General features: G+C 42.4%; 2 protein-coding genes across 2 annotated transcripts in view; one reads left to right on the forward strand and one right to left on the reverse strand.

Moving 5' to 3' along the window:
- LOC127529379 (uncharacterized) overlaps nt 1–20,802 on the forward strand; it is a 773,396-nt gene that overhangs the window by 324,550 nt on the left and 428,044 nt on the right. The window lies entirely within an intron of this gene.
- LOC114658707 (interferon-induced protein 44-like) overlaps nt 1–20,802 on the reverse strand; it is a 55,538-nt gene that overhangs the window by 11,205 nt on the left and 23,531 nt on the right. The window contains exons 5-7 of the mRNA XM_028810744.2: nt 15,071–15,220; nt 6,578–6,746; nt 1,673–1,773 (exon numbers count right to left, since the gene is read on the reverse strand). Coding sequence (XP_028666577.1) covers nt 1,673–1,773; nt 6,578–6,746; nt 15,071–15,220 — 420 coding nt within the window. The remainder of the gene's footprint in view (nt 1–1,672; nt 1,774–6,577; nt 6,747–15,070; nt 15,221–20,802) is intronic.

Below are 20,802 nucleotides of genomic sequence, written 5' to 3' on the forward strand. Positions count from 1 at the left end.
GGGGAAGACAAAACAACATCATTGTTTACATTTTTCTTAATTCCTTTAAATATATAGTATTACTGTGATGACTAGATAGATAGATAGACAGATAGATAGATAGATAGATAGATAGATAGATAGATAGATAGATAGATAGATAGATAGATAGATAGATAGATAGATAGATAGATAGATAGATAGATAGATACTTTATTAATCCCAAGGGGAAATTCACATGAACAAGGCTGGGAAGGATTTTAGTTAGAGATGAAAGATTTAAAAGCTGTAGTTTTGATTGATCATGATAGGATCAAGAAGAGATGGAAGTGGTATTTTTGAAATCTGTTGAATAAAGAAAATCCAAGGGTAGTATTTTGAGATGGAGCCCCAAATGAAGGACAAGCGCCAAAAATAAGGAGGGAGGAAATAAAGGAGGCACTAAAAAGAATGAAAAACATAAAGGCAGCAGGACCAGATGAAACATCAGCAGATGTGTGGAAGCGTTTAGGAGAAGTGGGAGTAAAGTTGTTGTGGGGTTTAATGCCAAAGGAGCAGTGTGACTGTACACATTTATAAGGGGAAGGGTGGCATTCAAGATTGTAGAAGCTGCAGAGGGATAAAGCTGATGTCAGGTACAATGAAAATTTGGAAAAGAGTAATGGAGAGGCGGCTTAAGGAAGAGACCACCATAGGCAAGGAGCAGTTTGGTTTAATGCCAGGGAGGGGAACAATTGATGCCCTCTTTCAATTGAGACAGCACATAGAAAAGCATTGAGAAAAGCTGGAAGGATTGCATATGCTGTTTATAGATTTTGGAGGAGGCTTATGTTCGAGTGTCTCATCAAGACGCCTGGCGGTTCATGAGAGAGAAAGAAGGATCAGAGAAGTGTGTGATGATTGTCCAGGAGTGAGGCCTTGGGTTGAAAGTGTTGGGGTAACAGACAGGATCCCATTTAGAACTGGTCTACACCAGGAGTCTTCTTGAAGTCCTAACTTCTTTGATCTGGTCATGGATGTGTTGACTTATGTGACAGAAGACCAATCCCCCAGTACATGCTGTGTGCACTGATGACACAATGAGAAGACACTGCTAACATGGCTGACAACTGTAAGTTGTACTGCCACAAGATGGTAACTGGCATTCAGGGCAAAAAAGAAGTAGGAGCTAAACTCTAAGCCAGAAAAACAAACTGGGGCACACTACCAAAAAAAAAAAAAAACAATAAAAAATGAAAAAAAAATTAAAGTCATCATTGCATAGTCAAAAAATCAGAATCTGGGAATTTTTAAAAGTAGCACTCAGGAGATTTTACCTTACAGAATATCCATCAGCTTGCACAATTAAGGGTCCATGATTTAACTAAAAGTTTAACTAACATCAAGTTGATTATTACACACAACATGACTTCCAGGACTGTACTTGCTAGTAATGCATTGCTGCAGAAGAGCACTCTTAAAATGGTGATACTCATCAGCATGAAAAGTGAAACCTAATTCCTCATAACTCAAAATCACAACATAAAATACTCAATCTGATAGGAAAAAACCTTAGGTCCAGGAAAAAATGAATAAACAAGCAGTGACTCATAACACTACTTTAGTATTATTTACAATCTCATGATGAAAATGTAGAAATTTGTTACTGGATCATTAAAATAACATTATCAGTGCCAAGGTAAAGTTAACCTACTAGCTCCTGAATGTAGCGGCTTTGATATACTTTGGTCAGATCTTCCTTAACGAAGTTGCAGGCGAGGTCCACCTTAGTGAGCATCACCAGCTGGGGAATCCCTGTAGGAAAAGAAAAAGCAAAGATCATTGAGTCCAAAGGCCTCATGTATAAACGGCACGTACACACAAAAATGCTGTGTATGCCCGTTTGTACGCCCGTTTCCACGCTCATATTGCGATGCATAAAAACTAAACTTGGCATAAAGCCTCTCACATTCTCATGCCAGCTCCAACCATAGCATACGCACCTTTTCGGCTCGGTTTTGCAAACTGGTACTGCTACTGTTCCTGTTCCCTTTATTTTTTAGATTCACATCCCTGATGTGGCTTTATCAAATACATTGAAATTAACTGCATATTATTTATTAGTTTAAGCTATCTGATTGTAATCAACCTGTAACAATATAATGGTGCATGGAATGGCCAAACTATTCCAAATACCATTGCTGCTTTAGCGTTGTATTTTAACTCACTGCATCTGAGTGGGGAATCACAGCTGTACAGCAGCTGATCAGAAAGAGGATTGTCAAGATACAGCATCAACCACACTCTGCCTCAGCCATGCGCACAGTCTATTCGAACTTCTCCAATACAGTATGGCAAACACTTCAGAGCCTTTCCTGTAGGGACCTCACAGTTCAAAAACAGTTTCATCCCAAGAGCTCTAAACACACTCAATCAGTCTATCAAGTGTGCCTTGTAGAACTGTTTGTATTTATAAGTACAATCACCTCACTGTAAACTTGCACTACAGTTGTAATATTGTACAACCTGAGCCACTTTATAAAGCACGTATTTGCATATGAAGACGACTGGCTTCTAAGTCGATTTAGATTTCCAAGTGCTGTCTTCTTGGAGCTCTTGATATAATTTTTAAGATCAAATACAGTAAAGTATGTATGTTACATTATACAGATACATTTTTAACTTCATTTAAATAATGTATACAGTTAATAATTAAATGTGTGTGGGCATGGTGGCACAGTGATAGAGATGAGCTGGTGCCCCATTCAGAGATTGCTCCTGCTTTGCGCTGTATGCTTGCTGGGACAGGCGTGACCCTGGATGGATAGAAGAATGGAATAATTAAAAATGTACTATGAATATATTTCAATGTTCCTTAAAGGTTTTGAAGAATCTGCATTTTAAACTTACAGATGGCTTGACATTTATTACAGGTCTTGTGTGGCAATTGGTTAGTTGGAGAAAGAAAAGGAAGGACAGGAATTGTGGGTTAGTACGTTTGAAAGAGTACTGCTGCAATAAATTATTTCATCAAGGGTCATGCACGGCGCAGCAAGCATCTTGCGGGAAGCAGGAACAATCTCTGGTTTGTTGCTACCCCTGGGCCACCATGCCCCCATGTTTAATAACATGCTTTAATTTCTATCATCATGAAAATGATATCAAGTGTACATCTTAGTATTTAAATTGTTCAGCGAGCTGTGATATCATGAATGTAATGTATTCTGTGTCCTGTTGGCATAAGAGAAAGCCCGTTTAAGAAGCACATAGTGATTCACACACATAGAGCACATAGAAGAACACATACAATACAAAGCATTTAATGTGCTACTTTAGTTACAATGGGATTTGAGGAACAAGTAAATTATGCGATTTTAAGATAGGGTTTATGACGTTCTACTTTAATGACAAAATAAACTACGTGATTAAAGTGAAAATTTTGAGATTAAAGTTGACATTTCGAGTTTTTTTCTACTGTGTCCCTATTTTTTTCTTTTCTCTGTACACTATTAAGCTTCCATATGACACTCGCCTTTTCATGGCGACTTTGATATCTGACAACTTCTTTTTTATTTCAGGCACTGTGCGACTTTCTGAACTTGAACTTTTGCATTTTTTCGACACTCTCTGTCACTCAATCAGCTTCTTTTTGGTGTTTATATCACTGTTTAAACCAACAAATAGTACCTTTTTCTTTGCATCCACTTGTTATTCACTGAAATTCTTCTATTTTCCCCTGTGCTTTTGCCTTGGTCTTTTCACAGAACGCAAAGCATAAAGCTCTATTTCTATTGATTTGCATATTCAAAGAGGCATAATTCTGGGAGGAGTCGGGGTGGGGCGGCAGGCATGTGCACCTGCTTCACATTTCACACTGACTGGGATATATGTAGTGGAAGAACGTGGAAGTTGACATACGTAAAGATTTACGAATCTGGATTTTTTTGTGTGTACACACTTTTCTGTTTTTGTCTGTACGCCATGTTTTAGTGTGAATTCTACGCTTGGCGTTATACATGAGGCCCCCAGTGAGATTCGACTTCTTTATCGCTTACTCACCCACTGCCTGCTTACTATCTCTGATCCTTCTATCTCTGAAAGGTTCTGCTGTCTACTCGTGTCAAACATTTTTGTTTTGTAGATTTTGTTTAAACATTACTGCAGCCTCATTGCATGAAAAGAATTGACTCCTCCTGGTCCTAATCAACACCCCAAAAATATCAAGTGTAGGGAAAAGACTGTTGACCATGGTTTACATGGGAAGTGGCTGCCTCCAAAAGGATTCGTGGTCTCCCAATAATTTTTGATTAAGCATTCAGATTACAATAATTAAAAAAAAAAAAACTTTTTTTCCACATTCTTTTATTTAGGCCACATTTCCATTTCAATTATACTATGTATGTGTAGCCAGGAAAATGGTCACTTAAGATGTGATCTAAGCACAAGTTTGTCTCATTGGGAACCTGGAATGTGAACTTTGGTTGTGTCCTCCACGAGGAGAGCGCTTTGGAAATGCAGGCCCTCTAATGTGATCAGTGCTACATATACATTAACAATCAAGGCAATGACAGTCACTGCACTTTATTTATTAATTTATTTGCAATTTGATGCCTAACATACACAAGCTGTAAATAGTGGCTCAATACCTAAACCAGGGGTGCATCTATGGTGAAACTAATGAAGCTTTTAAGAGTTTCTATTGTATGCAAAGGATTAAAAAATATATATATATATATATTAACAATACAGTGCATCCGGAAAGTATTCACAGCGCATCACCTTTTCCACATTTTGTTATGTTACAGCCTTATTCCAAAATGGATTAAATTCATTTTTTTCCTCAGAATTCTGCACACAACACCCCATAATGACAACGTGAAAAAAGTTTGCTTGAGGTTTTTGCAAATTTATTAAAAATAAAAAAACGGAGAAATCCCATGTCCATAAGTATTCACAGCCTTTGCTCAATACTTTGTCGATGCACCTTTGGCAGCAATTCCAGCCTCAAGTCTTTTTGAATATGATGCCACAAGCTTGGCACACCTATCCTTGGCCAGTTTCGCCCATTCCTCTTTGCCGCACCTTTCAAGCTCCATCAGGTTGGATGGGAAGCGTCGGTGCACAGCCATTTTAAGATCTCTCCAGAGATGTTCAATCGGATTCAAGTCTGGGCTCTGGCTGGGCCACTCAAGGACATTCACAGAGTTGTCCTGAAGCCACTCCTTTGATATCTGGCTGTGTGCTTAGGGTCGTTGTCCTGCTGAAAGATGAACTGTCGTCCCAGTCTGAGGTCAAGAGCGCTCTGGAGCAGGTTTTCATCCAGGATGTCTCTGTACATTGCTGCAGTCATCTTTCCCTTTATCCTGACTAGTCTCCCAGTTCCTGCCGCTGAAAAACATCCCCACAGTATGATGCTGCCACCACCATGCTTCACTGTAGGGATGGTATTGGCCTGGTGATAAGCGGTGCCAGGTTTCCTCCAAATATGACATCTGGCATTCACACCAAAGAGTTCAATCTTTGTCTCATCAGACCAGAGAATTTTCTTTCTCATGGTCTGAGAGTCCTTCAGGTGCCTTTTGGCAAACTCCAGGCGGGCTGCCATGTGCCTTTTACTAAGGAGTGGCTTCCGTCTGGCCACTCTACCATACAGGCCTGATTGGTGCATTGCTGCAGAGATGGTTGTCCTTCTGGAAGGTTCTCCTCTCTCCACAGAGGACCGCTGGAGGTCTGACAGAGTGGCCATCGGGTTCTTGGTCACCTCCCTGACTAAGGCCCTTCTCCCCTGATTGCTCAGTTCAGATGGCCAGCCAGCTCTAGGAATAGTCCTGGTGGTTTCGAACTTCTTCCACTTAAGGATGATGGAGGCCACTGTGCTCATTGGGACCTTCAAAGCAGCAGAAATTTTTCTGTAACCTTCCCCAGATTTGTGCCTCGTGAAAATCCTGTCTCGGAGGTCTACAGACAATTCCTTTGACTTCATGCTTGGTTTGTGCTCTGACATGAACGGTCAACTGTGAGACCTTCTATAGACAGGTGTGTGCCTTTCCAAATCATGTCCAGTCAACTGAATTTACTACAGGTGGACTCCAATGAAGCTGCAGAAACATCTCAAGGATGATCAGGGGAAACAGGATGCACCTGAGCTCAATTTGGAACTTCATGGCAAAGGCTGTGAATACTTATGTACATGTGCTTTCTCAATTTTTTTATTTTTAATAAATTTGCAAAAATCTCAAGTAAACTTTTTTCACGTTGTCATTATGGGGTGTTGTGTGCAGAATTCTGAGGAAAAAAATGAATTTAATCCATTTTGGAATAAGGCTGTAACATAACAAAATGTGGAGAAAGTGATGCGCTGTGAATACTTTCCGGATGCACTGTATATAAATAATTAATAATATTTTCAATACAAAATAATAGTTAAAATAAAAATTAACCTTGTTACTGGTTGCAAAGGGGTCTTGTTATTCATGCAAAACACATTAAGTAAAAACACCAAGCAGAAGGCAAAAAAATACATAAACACTACATACTGTAAAATACTACACACACACAGCTATGTGTATAGGCATTTCGTTAAATTAAGTCCTACTAGCAATAATATAAAGTTGCTCACCAAGCCTGTGGGCTTCTTCAAGGATTTCTTCAAACTTATTTTGCAGTTCATTATTCCAAAGGCTTACCGCATTGGCATCAATGACGTAGACAATGCAGTGCACCTTATCTGCCAGACTGGGCTGCTCTGTGCAAGTCATACAAATTTCCTTGGCTTCCGTGGGATCAAACTGGAAAGAAATGATCAGTTGTATGTGCTGCCCAAGATACCAACATCAGTTTTAGAAATTTGAGTAAAGCCAATTTTCTGACTTCTCAAGCGGTGGTATCAAGACTAAAGACAGTTGAATTAAGATGGGATGCTGAAGGAGCCCTGCCTGTCCTGATTCAATAGTGACAAAAAGGCTTCAAGCACTCTTTAGTTATGTTTCTGTGAATTGGACAATGTATTGCACCTAAAACTTGAGTTATCCCTCTATTTGGGTGTTCATGTGGAATCTCTGTCATTGCGTGCTTGCACCTTTCATTGGTTATTGAAATGTTTATTCACATAGAGACCCACAGATACATGAAATAAGTGACCAAGTTTTGTGGTAGACAGTAGGACTTTATGGACCAAACTTGATCTTGGTGTTATTTTGAAAGAATTAAGTAGACAGGACTGTTGAACTTTGTTGGGATGAACAGCCTATTCTTGTCTAAATCTTTCTATTGTTAAATGTTAAAAGAAGGTCTGCTTAAGTTTCTATATATGAATTGAAGTCTTCAGATCATGTTGAGGGCCAATTAGAAATTAAAGGAAGATGGATCTGAGCAAGAAGGAAAAGTTTAAAGAGTCATGGTGGATGTGAGAGAGAGAAAAAAAAATAAAGCAAACATTGCCAGAGTCAAGGTGATTTAGTATTTCTGTTTAATCATTAATAGTTAGTTTTCCATTATTCTAATTACTACTGTTGCTATATTTTATATTTGTGCTGTGACTAGTAAAGAAGCACTGCTGGTCATCTGTGGTTCAGATAATTTTTTAGGAGACTGATGGTGTTATATCTATAGGCAATAATATTGTACCAATAAAAAGGAAAAATACGAAGACAGGTTCAAAGTAATAAACTTTAACAGGTCCTTTACTAAGATCGTTTCAGAGTACATGTTACACAGCCTTATTCTTATTATCACTTCCTCAAAGCTCCCCAATACCCATAATTCCTTATTACTACAGAATCCCCAAAAGTCCAGACTACAATATACTACAGATGGGTTATAATTGTGTTGGCTGAAGGTATGAAAAGTAATGGTGCACTATCACTTTTGCTTTACTAGGATTCAAATTTATATAACTTATTTCAAATCAGGCTGCCACACTAGGGATGATTATTACAGGCATCAGGAAATTGTTTTTGGGAAGCAGTTTTGATTTTCTTGGCAAATGGTAGAGATGGAAGCAAACTGAAACATTTACACTACAATCTATTCATCCATCCCTTCATGTAGAGTCCAGTTCTGTGGTTGTGAGGAGACAGAGTCTATCCCAGCAGAACAGAGATGAAGGTACATGAGGGCCACGTTATATGGGCATCCACAATCAATCAATGAGAGGAAAGAGTTGTTACCGTTAAAGGGTATGATCTGATCTACAGATAACATTTACTAATCACGGGGATGAATGGACACCTAAGGATTCTCCTTAAGTGTAGTCAAAAGTAAAAATGGTGCACTGACTAAGATGAAAGAAGGCAGCCTGCTTACTTATATGACAGATGAACAAGGGGTCAACACCACCGGCCAAAACCATTCACCACAGTAGTATAAGCCAGGGACTTTCTGTCAAAATGTCAAAAAAATTATGAGTTAAGCCCCGCCCCATTTGGATTGATGTCATCAAGTCCCGCCCCTTCCTGTTTTCCCTACCGGATGTCTGACCCTTCCTTGAACCTACCCTTCCTGTTTTTCACCAGGAAAACTGTCAAGATTTATTTGATGGATGTGTGCCCCCTCCTTGAACCCACCCCCACCCCCTGTATGCCCCAGGAAACTGTCAAGAGCAGACTTGATGGATATCTGACCCCTCCTTCACCCAGCCCCCACCTCTCCCGAGGACAAGTCCAGGCATGTTAAGGAAGGGCCGTCGACATGTTTGGGCAAGTCTCTATCAGACCCTGCCATCCACACCACCATATCCCCAGGCATTCTGCCTCGGCCTCCAGCCCCGGTCAGTCATCCCCTGATGACGTCCCTTCCACTTCCTTGATCACTTCTCCCGAGGACAGGCCATCCCACACACGCACACATGTTCCAGCCTGTCTGATTTGCCTTATAGCCATTCCTGCCTCTATTGCTTTGGGTAAGAAACCTCTGTATCTATTATTTAAAATATCTATCTGACCTTTTATCTAAGTCAAACCGATTTCTCCAGCTCACAGACAGTCTCTACGCTGAAGAAGCCTTTACTTCACACCACTGGGTGCACGAAGCCTACAGAAATACATGCTGTCCGGCTCTGTCTACACCGAGACTCTCGGAGCAGGCAGACACACCTGCGTGCGCCCTCGAGTACGAGCTGTCCAGGGCCTGAGTTCTGTGCAGGCATGAACTGTCCAGTGCCTGTAGCTGTAAGATGCAGGGTGTCCCGCTGGGGGTGGCCCCTGCAAACAACGGGGGGAAAACTCACACCCAACCGAGGGCTGACCGCTCGTGAGAGCCCAGACCTTCTGTCCATGATATGTAAAGGTTGTACTCAACTTTTAAAGTTAAGGGATTTTAAAAATCACACACACAGTTAAATAATAGGCAACAGGGATCTTTTAAAACAAGTTTGAGATGTATAAAAAGCTATCCTTGGCTTTATAATTTATATAAAAAAGTATATCTAAAACAAGCCCTTATTCCATCCAATACCTCCCATTTTAAATATAGTTTGATATAAGCCTTGTAAAAATCACACACACACACACACACACACACACCATTAAATAATAGGCAACAGGGTCCTTTTAAAGAACGTTTGAGACGTATAAAAAAAATCAAGCCTCGGATGTATATTTTGTATATTTTAAAAAAGCCCTGTTCCGTCCAAGTTAGATTGCCTTAAACACATCGGACCTCTGGGGATAGAGAAATGCATTTTAAAACACTCCTTGACAAAACCAAAACCTTTGGGAACGATTCACAGCTCAGAGGCAACTGTTGGGTCCCCTAGATCAGGCCAGATCATGATCTTTAAACCCATGTCTTATTGGACTTTTCGGTGTCCGGCCAAAGGCACAGATGTGAACCCGGACAATACACGGATGTCCAGGGCCAACAGCTCCGACATCCAGAAGCTAAGGGGTGGGGGATCACACTTCAGCTGTTAGTCCGGCTCAATCCTTATGCTGACACAAAAGATGTTCACACATAATTACTTTAACATAAGTTCGTATCTTCCAGGTTCAGTTTGAAATGAACTTAAAGTGAGGGCAGACATTTGCAAAAAGAAATCTACACATAACAAAGGCTCCTTTTTAAAAAATACCGGACTATTCGGTGTCCGGCCAAAGGTTTAGATGTAAGTATTGTTCATAAAGAGTATTCTTCACAGAGCACCGACAGTCAATATAACGGTAAGACCTATTCATGATTATTATAAGCGTTAAACGAGCATGTTTTAAAACGGAGGGCTGAATCCTTATATTTTATCCTTAATATTAGTATTTCCAAATTGATTCTCCGGTAATTCCCTTTTAAAAATGATATTTGTTTACAGTGTGCAGGAATTATCAGCATATTAATTACACACAGCGCGTGTGTAGGAGCGTGAGCGTGCTTGTGTGTGTATAAATTGTAGCATTTTATATTTCTATCTCTCTATCTACGTGTACGACGATTAATGTACAATGTTCATAGGACTGAAGCAAACAATATTAGTTTTTCTCTCTTACCGAAACAGGCTTTACAATCAATTAAGTTTTGTCTCGGCATCTGAAAATTCAAACAGGTTCTCTCCTCTGGGAATATTCAGGCCTGGTTTAAAAGCGCAGGCCGGGTGTGTAATAGCTCGGACATAAAAAGACGTCAGTAATCTGAACTATGTACGTATTACAGTGTCCATTTTAGGACATCCTCCTCCCTCCGAAAAAACTCCATCCTTCCTACTACCTTCGACAAAATATTCCTCCTCCCTGCGAGGAATCCCCAGTCACCCCTCCTCCCTCCTCCATCCGCTCTCAGTTCTCCGCTGTCCGTTTTCCGCCATCCACCCTCCTATCTCCGTCATCCGCCTTCAGCTCTCCATCAAACCCCACACTCCCCCCGCCCCCTCATCGACATTTTCGTTAATGAAGTGACGTAATACTTCAGCTCCACCTTCTTCACAAGTTCATTAACCATGCCGCCCGCATACAAACTTAAAAGGTTTAAATAAAATAGAAATATATACCTTTATTTTTAACTTCCTTAACTTGTGGAGGGTGTATCCTGTAGCAAAGCCCTAACTTTTTTCACGAAAGCCCATTTCAGTCAATAAGCCTTAAAAACAGGTGTAAAGATATTGACAACAAGCAACGCAAACCCACCAAGACATGGAATCGTTTAAATCAAGGCGCTGTGCTACCTTATTCCAGATCGGTCCTAAGGCGTTCGTATTTTTCAAAGCAGTTCTGGTTTCCATCTGCATCTGTAGCTGAGTTGAAAAACACCATCCCATACTATTAGTTAACGATTAACACATTTCTATATGTATTGTAAGCATACAATACAACTGATAATATGTTGCGCTTATTTATCTGGTGTACCGACATTTTTGCGTGGTTTGTGCCCTTCAGAATGAAAAAAGTTTGCATTTACCTTTTTAATAAAAGGCGAGCTTTTAAGCCTGAAAAATCACACCGTAAATGCACACGTTTAATTGCACATGTGTTAATATGTATGCTTACACAATATTAAAAGACACTCAACAATTAACGTCATTTACTTTCGTTCCCACGTTTGAGTCGTGCTGTAAATTCTTACTATGAAATATAATTGACAAATAATTTGGTTAATGAACTTGTGAAGAAGGTGGAGCTGAAGTATTACGTCACTTCATTAACGAAAATGTCGATGAGGGGGGGGGGGGAGTGTGGGGTTTGATGGAGAGCTGAAGGCGGATGACGGAGATAGGAGGGTGGATGGCGGAAAACGGACAGCGGAGAACTGAGAGCGGACGGAGGAGGGAGGAGGGGTGACTGGGGATTCCTCGCAGGGAGGAGGAATATTTTATCGAAGGTAGTAGGAAGGATGGAGTTTTTTCGGAGGGAGGAGGATGTCCTAAAATGGACACTGTACTGAAGGACCCGCTTGTGAAATGCGTACTCGTTCGAATCGGAATCCCGCGGTAACCGTTTGTTTTCTGTACGGAGCCGCCTGTTTTTAAAAGTCTGAGATAACGAAACATTTATGCTTTATAAAAATCCTCATTTGGACAGCCGGCTGGAGACAGATTGACTGAACCCTAAACAGGGACCCAGGAATTTATATCGCGGCGAACGCCTAATAGACATAATGCAGTTGTGTTTCCATTCATTTCGATAAATGAAATATAATACAGACTAGTAGACCAAAAGTCCGGATGATTTTTAGACGTATCACGTGTATTTTTGAATCACTGGGTAAATGATTATTATAAGATTATTATAAGATGTACCAGTATTTATGAGATTATATCTCAATACACAGGGGCTCTGAGATCAAGCTGTCTGTTTTTATTTAAGTCTTTAGATTTTAAAAAGTTTGCTTGCGAGTGTATTCATATTTATACTCGCGATCCTATTAAACTAGTAATGAAAGGAATGGACGCGTTTAATAGGGGTCCGAGAAAACCCTCCTTTCTGATTTAAAAGGGTTTTTTCTTTTTAACGATAATTTTACCACTGAGTATTTTAATGGCGCAACGCTGCTTCTTCAGCAGAGGTTTTTGAGTGTGTGTGTGTTTACAGGGGTTGTTTTAAGCTACTTTACCAGGCACAGAGTATCCAATATATTAACACGGTACTAGGCAGGGGCTATCGAGGATCAAGAGTTCACTTTCTTTTTTTCTCACCAATGCAATTGGGGGCTTCCTCTTTGTAGATTTAGTTGTAGGGACAGCATTTCTCAACCTTTAAAACTGTTATGAAAACTTGGGTCGCAAATACGTAATCGTGTCCCCTAGCTTTTTTTGAAAGGAACCCCTAATACCAATTTGTTCTTTTTAATTAATGATATAACATAGATGCATGTTTTATTATACCTACTTAACGTTTATCGACATTTATCTAACTCTATATTTATTTTTCTAGTATCAGAATGTAGTTTGAGTTAATTTGTTTTGCTTTCAATAGATGTATTTTTCATATTTTCGATTCTTGTTTTCTTTTTTTTTTCACATCTTTGCGCCCCCCTTTTTATTACGTTGCGCCCCCCCTAGGGGGACAGCCCCACAGTTTGAGAACCACTGTGTAGGGGTTGATTTGTAAAACACTCTGCTTCACTTCAAGTTAAATTAGATTTGCTTGGTTAATTCTGTATCTCCATTCCATCCATCCATCCATTTTCCAACCCGCTGAGTCCAAACACAGGGTCACGGGGGTCTGTTGGAGCCAATCCCAGCCAACACAGGGCACAAGGCAGGAACCAATCCCGGGCAGGGTGCCAACCCACCGCAGTATTCAGCTGACCATCGGTGTTCCATTTTTGTTATAAATTGTATTTAGTCTCTCTTTATTTACTAAACATTTTATATGTTGAATAGAAAATGGTTATCTTGTTCAGGCTTTAACTTAAAACAGCATTTTCATCATCAGGCTGTGAACACTTTGGTACTCAGGGTGCTTTGTATAATACAAAGTTTTAGAAATTCTGTTAATGCTTGGTAATAGCCTTCCATTTTACAGCAGTTATAAGCCCCAGAAAAATAAGAATGGTTATAATACGTTATATAAGCCTATACACTACAGGGCTGATTAGGCTTATTTTGGACATGTTAGGCAAATCAGGAAGGAAAATGATTTAGTGAATAGTTACATAATATCTATTACCAGTAACGGTAACACTTGACTTGAGCATTCATAGTCCTCGGGAGAGGTGGGGGCTGGGTGAAGGAGGGGTCAGATATCCATCAAGTCTGCTCTTGACAGTTTCCTGGGGCATACAGGGGGTGGGGGTGGGTTCAAGGAGGGGGCACACATCCATCAAATAAATCTTGACAGTTTTCCTGGTGAAAAACAGGAAGGGTAGGTTCAAGGAAGGGTCAGACATCTGGTAGGGAAAACAGGAAGGGGCGGGACTTGATGACGTCAATCCAAAGGGGGCGGGGCTTAACTCATCAATCATTTTTTTGACATTTTGACAGAAAGTCCCTGGCTTATACTACTCACCACAGTAATCAATAACAACACCTTTGACTACAGGTCATAAATCTTCAGTCAAGAGGCTGCTCATCTTATCTCATTCATTCTCTGCAGGTCTGCAGTCTCACATAAGTTGCTTTCCCATCACAAGAACCAATGAGGTCTGCAGGAACTTTGTTTTCAGGAACCAATGAGTTCTTGTACGTTGTCAGCCCTGAGCCACTTGAGGTCTCTGGCCACTTGCGTGTGTTGCATTACCACCACACAACAGGAACTGTAACATTTATGGAAAGTACTGTTAGTGATATGGAGAGAACAGTGATATGGTGTGAAGTAAGGTGTGTTTGGGAGTTCAGGGAGGCATATGCTTATGGGTTTGATGCAGTGCACAGTGTGACATACTAGGGAGATGGCTAGGAAGAGTAATGCGGTGTGAAGTGCAGCGCAAGTGAAACACTTGGGACTTCTACAAGGACATTTCCAGCACTGGTTTTTATGTCAGAACCACTTTTACTATTATTGCCTTTAACTTTTTTGTAATCTTGTTTTAGTTTTTTCAGTTTTTCGTGACACTGCTGTGTGATGTGATTAATCCCCAGTTCAGCCAAAACATGACAAAATATTTAAATAAACTTTATCATTTCAGATGGATGGCTCCAATTCCTTTTGAATATCATCATTCCAAACACACTTAATAAACCCTGAACATCAAACCCTGAACAGCTCTATCTTCACTGATAACTGTCCAAAGTCCAAACTACTAACAGATTTAAAAGATGGCATTCAATCGGCATAATTCATCACCTAAGCCCAACTCTCGATAGTTCCTGGATCAAGCAAAAGGACAAAACCCTGGAGTAGGAACTAGAAAAGGTGCCAGGAAAGTTCCTGTAGGTAGGAATGATACAAAACTGGTTCCTGAAAAAAGTCTCTGAGGTGGTAAAGCACCTATTGGTACTTAGGATTCTGCTCAGTCAGCCCTCACAAGTTCTGGACATACAGCTTGTAAAGACTTCTCTTGCTCTCCTTTTGCTTTAGGTAATTACAGTACATACCAGATATGTTTAACAATTAAATTATTTGGTATTTTAGAAACAGCTTTGCATTTCGCTGTGCAAAAAATTGCATGGATTACATTGTGATTTTTTACATCATTTATTCAATAACTATTTAGAATAGCATTTTTTTAAAAATAAAGTCTTGAAAATTACCTTATAATTATCTGGGATGTATCCTTTAATCACATTGATGATATCTTTAACAATAATTCCTTTGTCATTATATGGCTCCAGGCCCATGATGTCACAAAAGGTAAATGGCAGCTTCTCATCATTTGAGTCATAAACTCGATATGTTCTGCACTGTAAATGCAAGAAAACTTTTTATTAGATGCTTCTCCTTCACTGGTTAATAGAATGAATTGTGCTGGACAGGATTTTGGGCTTCTGCATCTCCTCTGTTCAGGACCCTTGGCCTGTCTCAGCAGGACATTTCCTTCAGTTCAGGGATATATCTACTTGCTCTTCTATATGCAGTTCCTCGTTGGCCTTTTCTGCTTTGTACTGTGGTGACTAAAACTGGCAACGCTAATTCAGAAGTACTGTTTTTAGCTGTTTTGATATGAAATTAATGAAAAGTAATTAAGAAATAAATAAAGAAAAATAAATAAATAAGGTGGAAGTAAGGACAGCTATGAAGAGGATGAAGAATGGAAAGGCCGTTGGTCCAGATGACATACCTGTGGAAGCATGGAGGTGTTTAGAAGAGATGGCAGTGGAGTTTTTAACCAGATTGTTTAATGGAATCTTGGAAAGTGAGAGGATGCCTGAGGAGTGGAGAAAAAGTGTACTGGTGCTGATATTTAAGAATAAGGGGGATGTGCAGGACTGCAGTAACTACAGGGGATAAAACTGATGAGCCACAGCATGAAGTTATGGGAAAGAGAAGTGGAAGTTGTAAGAGTTGAATTTGAACCCTGGTCCAATGTGCACCTGGCATGTGTCTGAGTCTCATATCCTTCTGAACTTAAGCTTTAAAGCTGATGCTGTTATTTTATTATTCCATCCATCCATCCATCCTCTTCCGCTTATCCGAGGTCGGGGGCAGCAGCTTGAGCAGAGATGCCCAGACTTCCCTCTCCCCGGCCACTTCTTCTAGCTCTTCCAGGAGAATCCCGAGGCATTTCCAGGCCAGCCAGGAGACATAGTCCCTCCAGCGTGTCCTGGGTCTTCCTCGGGGCCTCCTCCCGGTTGTACGTACCCAGAACACCTCACCAGGGAGGCGTCCAGGAGGCATTCTGATCAGATGCCCGAGCCACCTCATCTGACTCCTCTCGATGCGGAGGAGCAGCGGCTCTACTCTGAGCCCCTCCTGGATGACTGAGCTTCTCACCCTATCTTTAAGGGAGAGCCCAGACACCCTGCGGAGGAAACTCATTTCAGCCGCTTGTATTCGTGATCTCGTTCTTTTGGTCACTACCCATAGTTCATGACCATAGGTGAGGGTAGGAACATAGATCGACTGGTAAATTGAGAGCTTTGCCTTGCGGCTCAGCTCCTTTTTCACCACGACAGACCGATGCAGAGTCCGCATCACTGCGGATGCCGCACCGATCCGCTTGTCGATCTCACGCTCCATTCTTCCCTCACTCGTGAACAAGACCCCGAGATACTTGAACTCCTCCACTTGGGGCAGGATCTCGCTACCAACCCTGAGAGGGCAGTCCACCCTTTTCCAGCTGAGGACCATGGTCTCGGATTTAAAGGTGCTGATTCTCATCCCAGCCGCTTCACACTCAGTTGCGAACCGATCCAGAGAGAGCTGAAGATCATGGCCTGATGAAGCAAACAGGACAACATCATCTGCAAAAAGCAGTGACCCAATCCTGAGTCCACCAAACCGGACCCCCTCAACACCCTGGCTGCGCCTAGAAATTCTGTCCATAAAAGTTATGAACAGAATCGGTGACAAAAGGCAGCCCTGGCGGAGTCCAACTCTCACTGGAAACGGGTTCGACTTACTGCCGGCAATGCGGACCAAGCTCTGACACCGGTTGTACAGGGACCGAACAGCCCTTATCAGGGGGTCCGGTACCCCATACTCCCGGAGTACCCCCCACAGGATTCCCCAAGGGACACAGTCGAACACCTTTTCCAAGTCCACAAAACACATGTAGACTGGTTGGGCAAACTACCATGCACCCTCCAGGACCCTGCTAATGGTGTAGAGCAGGTCCACTGTTCCGCGACCAGGACGAAATCCACACTGTTCCTCCTGAATCCGAGGTTCGACTATCCGATGGACCCTCCTCTCCAGAACCCCCGAATAGACTTTTCCAGGGAGGCTGAGGAGTGTGATCCCTCTGTAGATGGAACACACCCTCCGGTCCCCCTTCTTAAAGAGGGGGACCACCACCCCAGTCTGCCAATCCAGAGGCACTGTTCCTGATGTCCATGCGATGTTGCTGAGACGTGTCAACCAATACAGTCCTTCAACATCCTGAGTCTTGAGGAACTCCAGGCGTATCATCCACCCACGGGGCCCTGCCACCAAGGAGTTTTTTGACCACCTCGGTGACCTCAGTCCCAGAGATGGGGGAGCCCACCTCCGAGTCCCCAGGCTCTGCTTCCTCATTGGAAGGCATGTTAGTGGGATTGAGGAGGTCTTCGAAGTACTCCCCCCACCGACCCACAACGTCCCGAGTCGAGGTCAGCAGCGCACCATCCCCACCATATACAGTGTTGACACTGCACTGCTTCCCCCTCCTGAGACGCCGGACGGTGGACCAGAATCTCCTCGAAGCCGTCCGAAAGTCGTTCTCCATGGCCTCCCCAAACTCCTCCCATGCCCGAGTTTTTGCCTCAGCAACCACCGAAGCCGCATTCCACATGGCCTGCCGGTACCTATTAGCTGCCTCCAGAGTCCTACAGGACAAAAGGGTCCTGTAGGACTCCTTCTTCAGCTTGACAGCATCCCTCACTGCCGGTGTCCACCAACGGGTTCGGGGATTGTCGCCACGACAGGCACCGACCACCTTACGGCCACAGCTCTGGTCAGCCTCCTCAACAATAGAGGCACGGAACATGGCCCATTCGGACTCAATGTCCCCCACCTCCCTCGGGATGTGGTCGAAGTTCTGCCGGAGGTGGGAGTTGAAGCTACTTCTGACAGAGGGCTCTGCCAGATGTTCCCAGCAGACCCTCACAACACGTTTGGGCCTACCAGGCCTGACCGGCATCCTCCCCCACCATCGGAGCCAACTCACCACCAGGTGGTGATCAGTTGACAGCTCCGCCCCTCTCTTCACCCGAGTGTCCAAGACATGTGGCCGCAAGTCCGACGACACGACCACAAAGTCGATCATCGAACTGAGGCCTAGGGTGTCCTGGTGCCAAGTGCACATATGAACACCCCTATGCTTGAACATGGTGTTCGTTATGGACAATCCGTGATGAGCACAGAAGTCCAATAACAAAACACCGCTCGGGTTCAGATCGGGGGGGGCCATTCCTCCCAATCACGCCCTTCCAGGTCTCACTGTCATTGCCCACGTGAGCATTGAAGTCTCCCAGCACCCCCTCCAGGGACTCCAAAAAGGGTGGGTACTCCAATCTGCTGTTCAGTGCATACGCATAAACAACAGTTAGGACCCGTCCCCCCACCCGAAGGCGGAGGGAGGCTACCCTCTCGTCAACCGGGGTAAACCCCAATGTGCAGGCTCCAAGTCGGGGGCAATAAGTATGCCCACACCCGCTCGGCGCCTCTCACCGGGGGCAACTCCAGAGTGGTAGAGAGTCCAGCCCCTCTCAAGGAGATTGGTTCCAGAGTCCAAGCTGTGCGTCAAGGTGAGCCCGACTATACCTAGCCGGAACCTCTCAACTTTGCGCACTAGCTCAGGCTCCTTCCCCTTCAGAGAGGTGACATTCCACGTCCCAAGAGCCAGCTTCTGTAGCCGAGGATCAGACCGCCAAGGTTCCCGCCTTCGGCCACCACCCAACTCACACTGCACCCGACCTCATTGGCCCCTCCCATAGGTGGTGAGCCCGTGGGAAGGGGGACCCACGTTGCCTCTTTGGGCTGTGCCCGGCCGAGCCCCATGAGTGCAAGCCCGGCCACCAGGCGCTTGCCATCGAGCCCCACCTCCAGGCCTGGCTCCAGAGGGGGGCCCCGGTGACCTGCGTCCGGGCGAGGGAAAACGGCATCCAAATTTTTTGTTCATCATAGAAGGTTGTGTTGAACCGCACTTTGTCTCATCCCTCACCTAGGACCAGGTTGCCTTGGGTGGCCCTACCAGGAGCATAAAGCCCCGGACAACAGAGCTCCTAGGATCACTGGGACACGCAAACCCCTCCACCACGATAAGGTGGCGGTTCGAGGAGGGTTTTTTTTTTTTTTATAATATTTTATTATTATTTTTATAATATTATATTATTATTTTATAATATTTTTTTATAATATTTTATTATTCACTATGATAAAATGTATTTCTTGTCCTTTATATAACCCCTTAAGAGAAGTGCTATATTTATGGCATAACCTTTCTTTTATAATACTGTTTCCTGTTTTGTACCCAGCTGGATTATAATATATATATATATATATATATATATATATATATATATATATATATATATATATATATATATAATATTTATATAGGCCATTGTTCTTTTCTCTTTTACTTGAAATTCATACAGCTCCTCAAAATAAAAATGAAAAATATACATTCAAAAAGTCATGTACATCCTAAACAAACAAGATTATCAATCAAGTTGTGGTCATCTAAGGTATCAACATCTGCCATGTCCTGTTAGCAACTAGGTGTAACCAATCATGCTAAAAGTTTTCTGAATTTGTAATGAATTCCTTTTAAAGAATAGTCACCTAATCAATGGATTGGATAAATAGAGCGCAGAGGACACTTTGCAAAAACATTGATATGATGCTTTTTGCCTCTTCGGAGATTTAGATAAAGAATAACGATTGACGCTTTCTCCTTCCTGTGTTTTATTGCTTAAATCGGAGCATTCCAGTGGTTGGGGTTTGGTGGTGTCTGTATTCATAATTTTCTTCCACAAAGCTCAGTTAAGGTTTCATGTCAAGAAAGAGCACCACAGATGTGATGTTTGCTCTGAGGGTGTTGATGGAGAAGTTTAGAGAAGGCCGGAAGGAGTTGCATTGCGTCTTTGTGGACCTGGAGAAAGCATATGACAGGGTACCTGAGAGTAGCTGTGGTATTGTATGAGGAAGTTGGGAGTGGCACAGAAGTACATAAGAGTGGTACAGGATATGTACGAGGGAAGTGTGACCGTGGTGAGGTCTGCGGTAGGAGTGACAGAGGTGAGATTACATCAGGGATCGGCTCTGAGCCCTTTCTTATTTGTAATGGTGATGGACAGGTTGACAGACGAGATTAGACAGGAGTCCCCATGGACTATAATGTTTGCTGAAGAAGACGAAGATGAATTTAAAAATAAATAAGGCACATCTTGAATGATAAAATGTGTATAGGGAGATCTTAGCAGAGAGATGTGAAGTAAATGCAGCATCACATGTGGCCATACGATGTGCCATATACAGTAAAGCACCTACTGCAATTGCCATGCCTTTCTGTCTCTCTGTCAATCTGTCTGTCTGAAGTAAACAACTCAGCTTCCAGTGGACCAATTTTCTTGAAATTTAGCGCACTTAATTGTTCATTGAAATTTCAGAAAAGCTTCATTTTTGTTAAGCTATCTCAAATAGACAGCTACACAAACTTGTGAAATGTCAAATTCTCCCTTTGAAAAACATTTTGCAGAATCATCTGTATCAAAACAGACAAAACTTACATAAATATTACATAGAGAGAGATGTGAATGGCACTATATAATAGATAGACAGATAGATGTGAAAAGCACTATATAATTATCTGACTGGCAAGTTCATTTAAGTATGATAGTCA

Source organism: Erpetoichthys calabaricus, chromosome 10, assembly GCF_900747795.2.
Source record: "Erpetoichthys calabaricus chromosome 10, fErpCal1.3, whole genome shotgun sequence".
NCBI classification, from domain to species: domain Eukaryota; kingdom Metazoa; phylum Chordata; class Cladistia; order Polypteriformes; family Polypteridae; genus Erpetoichthys; species Erpetoichthys calabaricus.